The sequence below is a fragment of the Miscanthus floridulus genome, chromosome 1 (assembly GCF_019320115.1).
Source record: "Miscanthus floridulus cultivar M001 chromosome 1, ASM1932011v1, whole genome shotgun sequence".
Lineage (NCBI taxonomy): Eukaryota > Viridiplantae > Streptophyta > Magnoliopsida > Poales > Poaceae > Miscanthus > Miscanthus floridulus.
In genome coordinates, this window is record NC_089580.1 from 171,529,239 (window position 1) to 171,540,891 (window position 11,653).

An 11,653-nucleotide genomic window follows, 5' to 3' on the forward strand; every position below is an offset into this window, starting at 1 on the left:
CAACTTTAACTTCACGGGTGAAGCTGCTTCATGGAACCGAAGAAAAAAAAACTAAATCACTAATAAATCCGCAAACAGGCCCATAGATAGGGAAAAAAGTCTACATAACTCTCTCAACTATTCAGTGTGGAGTACTTCACCCTCCAAACTATAAAACCGGATTTTCTACCCCCTAAACTTCCTAAAACCGGTCAAATAACCCCACAGGCGGGTTTGGACGGTGGTTTTGTCTTTTATTTATTTATTTCAGCTGACCCTTTGAAAAAATCATAGTAAATCACAGAAAAATCATAAAATATAAAATCTAATTTTATTAGACTCCACATGAGTAGATCTACACAGTAAATATATAATATAGTATGTATTAGTATAAAGTTTTTGTTGTAACTTTAGATATATGTTTTTTGTAATTAATTAGAATAATTCATAATTGCAGCTTCTATGGTCCAATTGTGGTAAAAAATTTATGGTGGGTTAATTATTATATGCTTGAACTGTAGTAAAAATTTTATACTTATTGGATCATGTATAACTTAGTTATAGATTTATTTAGGTTTATGCTTGTTAAATCTATGCTTTATCTATAACTAAGTTATACATGATCCAATGAGTTTGAAATTTTTATTATAGTTAAAGCATATAATAATTAGCCAACCATAAAAATTTCACCATAATTGGACTATAGAAGCTGCAGCTATGAATTATTTCAATTAATTACAGAAAAATATAGATCTAAAGCTACAACAAAAACTTTGTACTAAAAAATACTATATTATATATTCACTATATAAACCTACTCACGTGGAATCCAATAAAATTAGATTTTCTATTTTATGATTTTTCAAAGATTTAACGAAAAGAAATAAAAAGGAAAAAACACGGTCACTGTAGTAAATCACCGTCCAAAACTACCTGGGGTTATTTGACCGGTTTTAGAAAATTCAGAAGATAAAAAAATCTGATTTTATAGTTTAGGGGTGAATTATTCCACTCTGAATAGTTGAAGGGTTATGTAGACTTTTTTTTTTCCATAGATAGGCCTAACCTTTCGCCCTCTTTCATCCAGAGTTAGGCCCGAAGCCCACAGCCCACGGCCCACGTTCTTCCGTGCCTTGCGGACCGAGCACTCTTGTTCTTCCTTGTAAAGGCAGCACCGGCACAGGCGCACAGCAGCAGGCAGGCATTTCCGTCACTCGGCTCCTCGCTGATTCCCCACCACCCGCAGGCCGCAGCGATGGCCTCCGATCTCGCGCTCCCTCTCTTCGTGCTCCTCTTCCTTTTCCTCCTACCGACGCCGTGCTCCTCGTGGCAACCGGCCGACGACGGCGACGCGTCGGTCTCGAGGTCGGTCTTCCCCATGGACGGTGACGTGGCTTGGGTGGTGCAGGTCAGCGACCTCCATATCAGCACCTACAACCCTGAGCGTGCCGCCGAACTCGCGCTCCTCGGCACCGCCCTGCGTGCAATCCGGCCTCACCTTCTCCTAGTCACCGGTGACATCACTGGTGAGCCCTCTGCTCTCTTCTGTCTGGATCTGAATTTTTTGGCGTCAGATTCTGCAACTTGTATTCAAACTAGTCATTATGGAGCGTTGTCCCGTGCCCATGGATATTTATTTATTTATTTATTTGAAATGCCGTGCCCATGAATACTGGAGTACTAAGAAAATAATACTTGGAGCAGACAGCATATCAAGTAGATGGTGGAAAATTGACCAGAAATACTTCAAACAGACCAAATTGGCATAGCACCCAGAAACCTATAGTACTAGTACAAGACATAAACTTTGGTAAACTCGAGTTATTATGGCTTTTAAGATGGGCTTTGCTGCGGTGCCTCCAAATGACTATGAACCATTTATTTAATGAGATCGGATGGTTAGGATCATCTATTACTTCTTAGGAGGTAATAGTTGAAATATATACTTATTTAATCTTTAATTTGGTAAGATGGGATAAATGAGGAAAATTTTAGGTATAAAAATCTTTCTTCCAGATCTAATTGATTTATGCGTGATCTATTTGATTAGCAATTTGATTAGCACGTAGCTTTTCACTTATCTGTATGTGACAGCTACAAGTTGTAATGTGTGTGGTTCCCAACATTCATTAGCATACGTGTAACATGTTTTAAATTGATTAGCATAAACTGCCATAATAATTAATGTATGTAGTGTAATTAGATTAGCATATAACTTTTCATGCACGTATGCACTAACTGCATACATTTTTTCTCTGCATATAACACGTTTTTGTAATTTTTTTTGGAACTTACACGTCTTTTAATTGAGTAGTATGTAATATGGTTGGTGTATAGTTTTGATGTAGTTAGGTATAAAAACTTCTGTCCACTTTCAGACAAAAATATGAATGTTATAATTACATTGTATAGGAGGACGTGACCACTTTTAGATAAAAATATGTACGTTATTATAATTACATCAGGAGGATGATCGATGTGCATACAAAACAGCAAAAAAAAGGAGGCCAGACCTCTCGACTGCTTCGTGTGCCTTGCATCGCTGCACGTGGTGCACAAACGACTGGCGTACGGAAGAAAAAGGAGGCCAGGTCACTCGTAGATCTCCTCCAAGTAATCACGGAAGGAAGTGTCCCAGCTTCTTTTGTTATACCGGGGATTACGGGATTTCACAAGATTTTTCGTATTTTCTTAGCTTATTTATTTAGTTAATTAATTCATAAAATTTAATAAACCAATGGTTCAGATTGTTTTGAACTATTATTTCTTAGAAGGTAATAGTTGTACCATAGCATTGCCCTTTTAAGATAGCTCACTCCAATTTGATTCCTGCTAAGTGCTAACGGCCATGTATCATTCTGTTCATATTTGGCATGCAAACCATTACTGTCCAACAGGATATCCACTAACAGAACAGAAGAAAACCTACAATATAAGGAAGTATGGTAGATAGAAAGGCCTTGCAAGAATAATAAGGCAGTAGGATAAGCGCACACATGATTAATACGATTGACCAGTATTGCTTTCCTTGTGGTTTTATGACTTGTTGTTATATATATTCTAACTTCACATTGTCATAATAAGACGCTAAGAATCAGCAAAGAACCAGTTCAAGGCAGGACGAATACGAATGGGTTACCTATAAGAAAACTATTGATGCAATTGTTGGACAAGGTGGCATTGATAAGAGCAGGATATTTGATATTAGAGGCAATCATGACACATATGGAGTGCCCTACAGAGGAGGAAAATTGGACTTCTTTTCAACTTACAGTGTTAACTCACAGTTTAAGCGATTAAACACCATCAGTAGTATATTGCTTCAGGTACGACTAATACCTGTGTCAGCTCTCAGTGTTTATCATCATTGAGTTTATTCAAGGTCTTTCTAGGCACCATTCTGTACTCAAATCCAATGGTAGTCAAATTTCAGCTAAATTATTATCCGTTTCTTTCTCAAGGTGTAAACTAACATATTTACTGGCAAAGCATAAATGTTGAACATTATTGACTACTTTTTTTTTATGAAACATTATTGACTACTAATCCAGTAACTAGTAAATCAATGTCCTATTTTTAGTATCATTCTTTTGTATACTAAATGTCCATGCAAGTTATGAAACATACTTTGGGAGTTGTGCATATGTATCTTCATGACTATTCATCTACATTAATAACCACTACAGTTCTGAAACTAAATTCTGTCCTAAAAGGCACTGTAGGGAGATAGAAGCTACCAATTTCTGGGTATTGATGATACAATGAGTGTTGGCATTCGTTTTCCTGCAAATCTTTTTGGTCATTCAACTGATAAAAGGATAGAAGCAGTAAATTCAGAGCTTCAATACTGGACCAATCATTCCAATGTTCCAGTTACCAAAGTTGTTTTTGGACATTTCCCTATGTCATTCACTGCATCGTCTGAAAAAGGACAGCGATATGAAAGTGTGTTTGCAAGGCAGTCTATTTCAGCATACCTATGTGGTCATCTCCATGCAAAAGTTAGTAAGCAGCTTTGGAGGTATCATGAAATCAGAACAACAGAAGATCACAAGTCAAGCTTTTGGGAATGGGAACTTGGAGACTGGAAGGACTCCAGATTGATCAGGATTTTAGCAATAGATGGTGGTGCAGTCTCATTCATAGATCACACATTGAAACAGGCACTCCAAACTTCCATCTTGATCACATATCCAACAGATTCAAGAAGTATGAATATGTTGGACTCAGAAAAGTGGTCGATGAGAAATGATATAAATGTCCTTATTTTCTCTCATCAAGTTATCCGTAATGTGAGTGCTAGAGTCTTTGACTCTCATAGTGAGTTTAAGATTGTTGAGGAGATACCTCTGCAGCTTGTTGCCAGTACTTCTGCTCACAGACCTTTGTTCCATGCCAGATGGAATGCTGAAAATTACAGAAGCTCATCTGCTACTCGCTACTGGTTGCAGGTGTTTGTTCTTGATTCTCATGGTGTAAAAATTTCAAGTGAGCAGAGACCATTTTCTGTTGAGGGTAAGATGGCAATTCCCACAAGCCCATGGACCAACTATCTGCTCTTTGAAGTCCAGTGGGAAGACATGTATCAAGTTCTTCTGTGGAGTAATTTGGCCTTCACCATTGCATTGTTGTTCATCCCCAAACTATTGTATCATTTTGTTAGGAGAAGTTCATCATATCAAAGGTGGTCTGTGTCAATTCTGTCATCCCCTATCCAGCAGAGAAAAGCTTACTTTTGGTTGGTTTGGTTTTTAATGGAGGGCACAAGGAGTAAACCTTTCTGGTCTTCTATGGTAATATATGTGCTCTGGCTAATTGAAATGCCATGGTTTTGGGGTCATGCAACATCTGAAAATGGAGAAATTGCTCAAATGTACTTATCCGGATGGAGCGTGCCAGTTCATGATGGGGGCTTGATGGGCAACAAAGTGAGCAACCCAGATGTGCTTGTTATCACACTACCATTCCTATATCTGGTGGTTGTCCCTGTAATAGTCCTTATATATGGTCTGTTTGCAGAAAAGGCTATTGTATTTTTGCGTCACAGAAGAAGAATAGTATACTCTGCTGACTCATCAAATATGCATGCCGAGTCATCAAGCTTGCTGCCAGTTGCTCCAAGGGCTTTACTAATGAAATTCTCTGACAAGATGGTGTCCATGATGATCCAGTTTTGTGGTAGCTGGACAAGGAGGGCTCTTCTACTTACATGCTTGATCACTGCAGCAATACATTTGAAGGTACATCTTTCTGCCCCACAATCTTTCTGACAAGGCAGTTTTTCATGTATTAGTGTTGATAATGATGTTGATTTGTGTTTCTTGCAGCTCTGTTCAAAGCTAATGTCAGCTTATGGAATTGTACCAGTAGTCTTGTCACCCCCATTGACATGGATACCACTGTTGTTATTAGGTGGTGCTGCCTATTGTACAGTTCTCCATGTAGATTAGCACTCACTACCGTGCAATCCTGAAGTTAACTTATTTGTATGGGGGGATTAGCGCTCACAACTGTGCATTCCTGAAGTGAACTTAGTTGCAAGAAATGCATGAGTCGTAGGTTGCCATGGTGGCCGATCGAAGAGGATAAGGCCACTTTGAAATACGGGACTTCTTTTCTGTTTTCTGCATTTTTCCCGGTGAAATGAATTGATTCTTGAAAAAAATTATGTATAATTTATATGCTTTCAATAAAAGCAGAGTTGCATTTCTAATGCGCCCTAAATCTGTTACTGAACTAAGTTTTTTTTATACAATTAGAGCTTTAGAACGAGAGGTTTTAGTGAAGGTGACCCAGAGAGGCTCAGGAAGTCAGGAGAGGTTGCAACTTGCAAGATAAGGGACTGCTTAGATTTTGCAATGGACGTTCTTGCTCGGCCCACGGCCCAGCTCGCCTCACGCGTCCTTCACGGCCCATGGAAAAACGTCACTCATTTCTGCTCTGGTTCTATTTAGTAGTGATATAGGAGTGCAAACCAAAGAAAATGGCATTTTACGTCACGTGAACTTGTGCTGGAGTATACTGATCGCGCAAAGAAAAAATAACCAAACAAATACCAGAACACAGTGCACGCTCATACCGAACTGGAAGCTAGTTTTGGCGCTGATTAAGTACTGTACTAGACACTCTGACACAGCAAATGCATAACGAACCATATCGGCAAGTGTTTCTAGGTCGCCAAGGTGCCAATAAGTCACACTTACCAAAGGTAGCCACCATGAACACTGACAATAAAACTGAACTAGCGATAGTAAAATGCATAAAAAAGAACAGCACAGGGAAGGTCTTTAACAAGACCCTTCACTTAAGTTCATAACGGAACACAACCCAAAAGTTGTTAACACGCACAAAAGCACACCACGGCCTGCTTAGATTTCACCCGCCGCGCTAATCCTGTCCATTATATTGGCAACGACCTCCTTGGACTGACGAAGCAGGACGATGCTCTTCTTGAGGCGCTCACGCTTCGTTCCGGTGCTCGGCGACGGCGCGAGCATCTTCTCCACCCCGGCCAACTTGTTGCTCAGCAGCTCGTTGCCGAGCTCCTCCTCGAGGTCCTTCTCCACCAGCAGCTTGACGCTGAGAAGGACGTGCAGTGCCAGGCCATCAACGAGCCTCAGCACTATGCTCTTCCAGTACGCGGTCAGGCGCGCCCTCAGATCGAACGCCTTCCCTGCCAAGTCAGCGTACACCCTGAGATGCGACACGTCCACCTCGCCAAAGCCTTCCAGGGTGATCCTCGTCGGCTTCGACTTGTCCTCCACCGCCTCCATGAACTTCTCGTAGCCCTCCATGATCTCGGCCCATGTCTTCATGTAGTCGGGGTTGGCGGTGTAATCCGCCACCAGCTCCATCGCGATCAGCTCCTTGACGTGCTGCGCCGAGCGCAGCCGCGCCTTGTCCATCAGGGTCTGCACGGCGCGGCGGCAGGGCGACTGCATCTGCGGGAAGTTGTCGGATTGCTTCAGCAGAACCTTCATCACCAGCTCCTCCACGTACTCCCACACGCCGTTGACAAGGTCTTGAGGCACCTGATCAATGGTCTCCACCTTCTTCTTGAGCAGGACCAGAAACGCTGATCTCGGCAGGAAGTTGGGGAGATTGATGCCCTTCGTTTCCTCGAGGATGCGCACCTCCTCCATCAGAAACGGCTCCTTGGTGTTCGTCGGGCACTGAGCGGGCAGACTCTTTGCATATCCACTCAGCATCTCGGCGATGCGCGCCGTGCCATGGAACTCGCGATAGTCAGGGTACTCAGCGAAGTCGCCCCTGACCAGCACCTTCTCGAGTGAGTTGCAGACCTGCTTGACGATGTGGAAGAACACCCTGACCGCATCGGCGACGTTGTTCAGATCCTGCGGCATCTGGTCGAGCTCCGCGCTGCTGCGGCTGAGGCGGTCGTTGATCTGCTTCACGATGTCAGGGAGGCACTTGGCGATGATGGTGGCCTGTATCTGCATAAGCCTCTGGGCGAGGACCGGGATGCCGACCATGGACTTGTCGATCTTCGACAGCAGAGGGTGGTACTTGAACAGCCGCTCCTCCTCAACGCGCGCCTGGTCATACGTCTCGTCCCCGATGCGGTTGCGGACGCAGACGTAGCCGAGGCCGATGTGCACGTCGTCCATGGTGACCTTCTCAAGCAGGCCCTCGGGGGCCTTATCGACCTTGGTGACCACGGCGAGCGTGCGCTCCCCGGTGCGGTCCACCTGCTGCGACATACGGATGGACTCGCACGTGGGGAAGTCCACCGTGGCCGAGAGCACGTTGAGGATGATGCTCTCCTTCGGCGCGATGTACTCCTTGATGATCTTGGCCACCTGGTCGTAGATGTCCTCGGGCTGCCCCTGCACGGGCACGCGCGTGATGCCGGGGAGGTCGACGAGCGTGAGGTCGGGCACGCCGCGCTTGCGCACGACGAGCGTGATGGGCGCATCGGAGATACCCTTGCCGCTCCCGGCGATCTCCGCGGTGGCGGCGTTGATGGCCTCCCCGACGTTGGCCTCGGTGGTGGTCACCACGCGGCCGTTGCTGTACTCGAGCTGGAGCTTGGGCGAGTCCGCGGAGGGGTCGTCCTGCAGGCGCATGACGAGGGGCACGCGCGTGCAGATCCCCTGGCCGCGCGGCAGGCTGATGCCGGCCAGGGACTCGAGCACGCTGGACTTGCCGCTGGACTGGTCCCCGACGACGACGATGGTGGGCAGCTGGATGCCCTCCTGCGTCACCTTGAGGTGGCGCAGCCGGTCCACCGCGTCGAGGAGCGGGCGGATCTGGTCGTCGTAGGAGACCGCGATGGCGCTCGCCGTCACCGCGCTGCCCGCGGCGCCAGCGACGTCACTCTTGCCGTCGTCGGCCGCACCCTTAGCCTGCTTAGGCCCCCCCATTTGAAGCTTCTTGGACATGTTGCGAAGTGCAAACAATGGTGGGTTACGGTGTGGTGGACTGGTGGTGGTGGAGTGTGGCTGCTGGGTTCTTGAGCGATGTGTGAGAGGTTTTAGCCGGCATGATTTATATATATAGCGAGACGCGACGAGTGCCTCCACCACTGGGAGGGAAGGCGAAGGGGCGCGTTCCCAGAGCTTTGCCTGTGCAATGTGCATAGGATGATAGGAAGTCGTAGCGGCGCTGTTGGGAGATGAGCCGGTAGCACCGTACGTTGGCACTAGGAGTAGGCTAGTGGGCGGTTCGTTCCGGCTTCCGACGTAGGACATCATCATGCGCCGCGCAGAGCATTTCTCAGTGCAGCATTTACCATCTCTACCGTAACATTTGGATCTTTGTGTAGTGTTGCTATTTATTACGGCCTACCCGGATGCTTGCTTGGAAGACCGGCCCAGGTGAAAGAGCCCTCTGTGCTTAGCTGATATCGAGGCCGGCCCAGTGAAAAAGATCCATAACTTGTTCGCAAAAAAAAAAAAGATAAATAACTAATGGGCTTCTGGAGCCTAGGCAAGGACTAAATTTGGACCCCGTAGCTCGAATTATTTTGGCCCAGCTAAAGAAAAGCTATGGCTTGGAGTGTGGCCAAGATTAGCTCGTGTGGGGCCCTGTAGCAATGTTTGCGAAATTCTGATTTCTGGTAGTGAAACAAAAGCTGCGCAATGCCGCAATAGAAGAAGCGTCCCAACTAGAGAATTATTGGTCCTCGTGGAGTACTGAATTAGCAAGAATAAGCTCGGGTTGATGGCAGAAGAATTGGTCTTGCGCATACAGCAAACTACGACATGATCAAATCTTTTTTTCTCGATCATACGCAAGGTTTGCGTGTCTTTGTATTAAGTAAGATAGAGAAGAGTTTAATACAACACGCCTTAACGGCGCCCTAGGGGTCAAAAGAGAAATACATGAATGCTCAGACCCTCCCTAGTGTACTGAAAGTTATGTTGTTACATTAGACACTGATCAACCGAAACGCGGCACCGGCTAGGAAGCCTATGCTCAGGACTATCGAGCGGCGGTGGCGTTGCTTGCGCGGACCCACATCGCTGTCCGGTGGGAACAACTCACGAAGCACCAGCATGTTTCCGGGGTCACCGCCGTAGATTTCGTCGTATGCCTTCAGGGCTGACGTTGATGGAGACGACATCCCGCTGGTTAGTCTCAGACGCTTCAAGACAAAGTGCTCACCTCGTTTGGACGCCGAGATATGTGATATGCTCTGCATCGCTATCTGCCTGCTCCTCTTAGGGATCGCGGGCGGTGTACGCCCGCCGTGGGCCGAAGAATCATGCAGTTCTAGGAGTGGTGGCTGCCTCGACTTTGTGACTCACTTGGTGAAGCGCTTGAGGCGTCTGTCAGCAAAGGCCGTCTGAGGGGATGGAGTGCTGTTGATAGCCACCAAGGCAGCCCTGACCGTCGCCCTAGGGTGGCTGCCCCGACAAGCGCTGGGTCACAGCGCGCCTCGACATCCACGACGCCGGGCTGTCCCCCGCTAGGCTACAAAGGGGACAATGGAGGCGAGTCTGTCATCCAAAGGGCAGTCATCGCCCGAAGAACGAGTGTCCGCTAGCGATGCGTCCACTTCTAGAGAAGCGGGCATCGGAGTAGGCAAGGCAGCGAGCTCCTCCAGCATTGGGTCGACCCACGTGGGGGGCTCCGTGCCCGCGCACATGTCCAACGCTAGCGGATCTGTGTCGGTGAAGTAGCGTGAAGCTACGTCAACAGTAGCGGCGTTGTCGTCGTGGTCGACCGACGCCCTCAAGCTGACGTCCCTTGAGTCCGGCGTTGCCACCTTCGCCTTCGGGTTCCACTGGCGCCCCCTGTGGCACCCTACATGGTCACATCGTCGTGGGGCACATGTTGGGTGGCCAGTGGGCTGCCGCCACGAGCGGAGCGTCGTGGCCGGTCGCTACCCTTCACCGGTAGCGTTGCAGCATGCCTTGGCCGCTTGCAATGGTGGAGACCGTGGCAGCGCAAGCAACGCCGTGGCAACTGGCAAGTCGCTACTCAGTGTGAGTAGGACAGGCAGTTGAAGCATCTGTCGTGAAACTCTACGAGGATCCTCCTGGCCTGTAGAAGCTGCTCTGTGTCGCGTCGTGGCTTAGCTGAGGAGGTCGTCGGTCGCGTCTCCTACCGGTGGAGGATCTCCCGCCACCCATCGGCGTTGGGGGCGGAAACCCGTCTGCGGTGGCCGAGGTGTTGGCGGATAGGGATGCGGCCATCCACCGGGCGAGCAGGCGGACCGTGCACTAGCTATGCACGCAGCTGGCTGCGCTTCCTCCGCCTTCGCCCAGGCCGGTGTCGGCCAGCCTCTGCTTCGGCACGAACCTAGGCACACGGCGGGGACGCAGGGACTGGCTTTGCCGGACGACGTCTAGGTAGGAGGTGGGATGGTCGTCGTCGGACTCATCACCGTCGCCATCCGCCCATCAGCGCTGCTTCGAGCGTCCTCCCGCATCTGGGAAGAACAGAGCCGCGTCCGGTGAGAGGGGAGGCGAGCTAGGGGTGACCGGCGACGTAGAGGGTGGGGGGGGGGGGCCGTCGGCAGCAAAAGACGTGGGAGGCTGCAGCCATGCGTCGACCTCCGGCTGTGGGATGCTGCGTCCACCCCTGGGGACATTCAGGTCGCAAGACGAAGCCAAGCCTGCTGAGCCACGGCCGGAAGGGTGGAGGAGATGCCAATCCCCGAAGCCGAATCCCGGAGGAGGCCGTCTTGGCAGCTCCCAATAGCTAGAGGCGGTCGATCCGTCCGTCTAGGGTTCGATCTCGCGGGATCTGGCCCCTAGCACGTGTGGCAGCGGCGTCTTTAGCTCTGCGCCTTTATCGGCAGCCGCGAACTCACCAGCTTGGGACCCGCCCGCGCTTTCGAACGAGGGAGATGGCGGCTGTGGTGGCTACAGCGCGTCGGGCGCGCCCTCGCCGGCGTCCACGTCGACCGTCCAGGATTCGAGCGATGGCGGCGGCGTCCCGGCGGCGCATCTAGTTGCAGAGGTTGGTCTGACTCGGGAGTTGCAGGGAGGGGTGAGGAGAGGAGAGGAGGAGGGGAGGGGAGGGGAGGGGAGAGAGAGAGGGGGGGGGGGGCGCCGGCGCTGGGATGACGGCCGGCGGCGGCGGGTCGAGGGTGGCCTCCAGGGGCGCCCCCTAGGGTTTCATCGGGTCTGCGAAGGCGACCGGGGAGCCCAGACTTGGCAGTTGTGGCTCAAAATTGGGGAGTGAACTTTTAGTCTTTGAACAT

General features: G+C 48.9%; 2 protein-coding genes across 3 annotated transcripts; one reads left to right on the top strand and one right to left on the bottom strand.

Annotated features, from left to right (window-relative positions):
* The first annotated feature begins 1,173 nt into the window (after window positions 1-1,173).
* LOC136548164 (putative metallophosphoesterase At3g03305) lies at window positions 1,174-5,685 on the top strand. 2 transcript variants are annotated; one of them, XM_066539784.1, is made up of 4 exons: window positions 1,174-1,505; window positions 3,064-3,305; window positions 3,702-5,219; window positions 5,307-5,685. In XM_066539784.1, the coding sequence occupies exons 1-4, from the start codon at window positions 1,235-1,237 to the stop codon at window positions 5,427-5,429; spliced, it is 2,154 nt and encodes a 717-aa protein (XP_066395881.1). In that variant the 5' UTR covers window positions 1,174-1,234; the 3' UTR covers window positions 5,430-5,685. The 2 variants fall into 2 exon arrangements, with proteins under 2 accessions (XP_066395881.1, XP_066395888.1); XM_066539791.1 differs by lacking the exon at window positions 5,307-5,685 and having other exon boundaries at window positions 3,702-4,907; window positions 4,999-5,138.
* Window positions 5,686-6,347: 662 nt separating this feature from the next.
* On the bottom strand, window positions 6,348-8,381 carry LOC136502146 (dynamin-related protein 4C-like). Its single transcript, XM_066497620.1, has one exon. The coding sequence runs from the start codon at window positions 8,379-8,381 to the stop codon at window positions 6,348-6,350; it is 2,034 nt and encodes a 677-aa protein (XP_066353717.1).
* Between the last annotated feature and the right edge of the window lie 3,272 nt (window positions 8,382-11,653).

Coding starts and splice junctions, on each gene's coding strand:
- LOC136502146 (XM_066497620.1), bottom strand. CDS start 8,381: ATGTCCAAGAAGCTTCAAATGGGGGGGCCTAAGCAGGCTAAGGGTGCG.
- LOC136548164 (XM_066539784.1), top strand. CDS start 1,235: ATGGCCTCCGATCTCGCGCTCCCTCTCTTCGTGCTCCTCTTCCTTTTC. Junction 1,506..3,063: donor AGTCACCGGTGACATCACTG/GTGAGCCCTCTG, acceptor TGTCATAATAAG/ACGCTAAGAATCAGCAAAGA. Junction 5,220..5,306: donor CTGCAGCAATACATTTGAAG/GTACATCTTTCT, acceptor TGTTTCTTGCAG/CTCTGTTCAAAGCTAATGTC.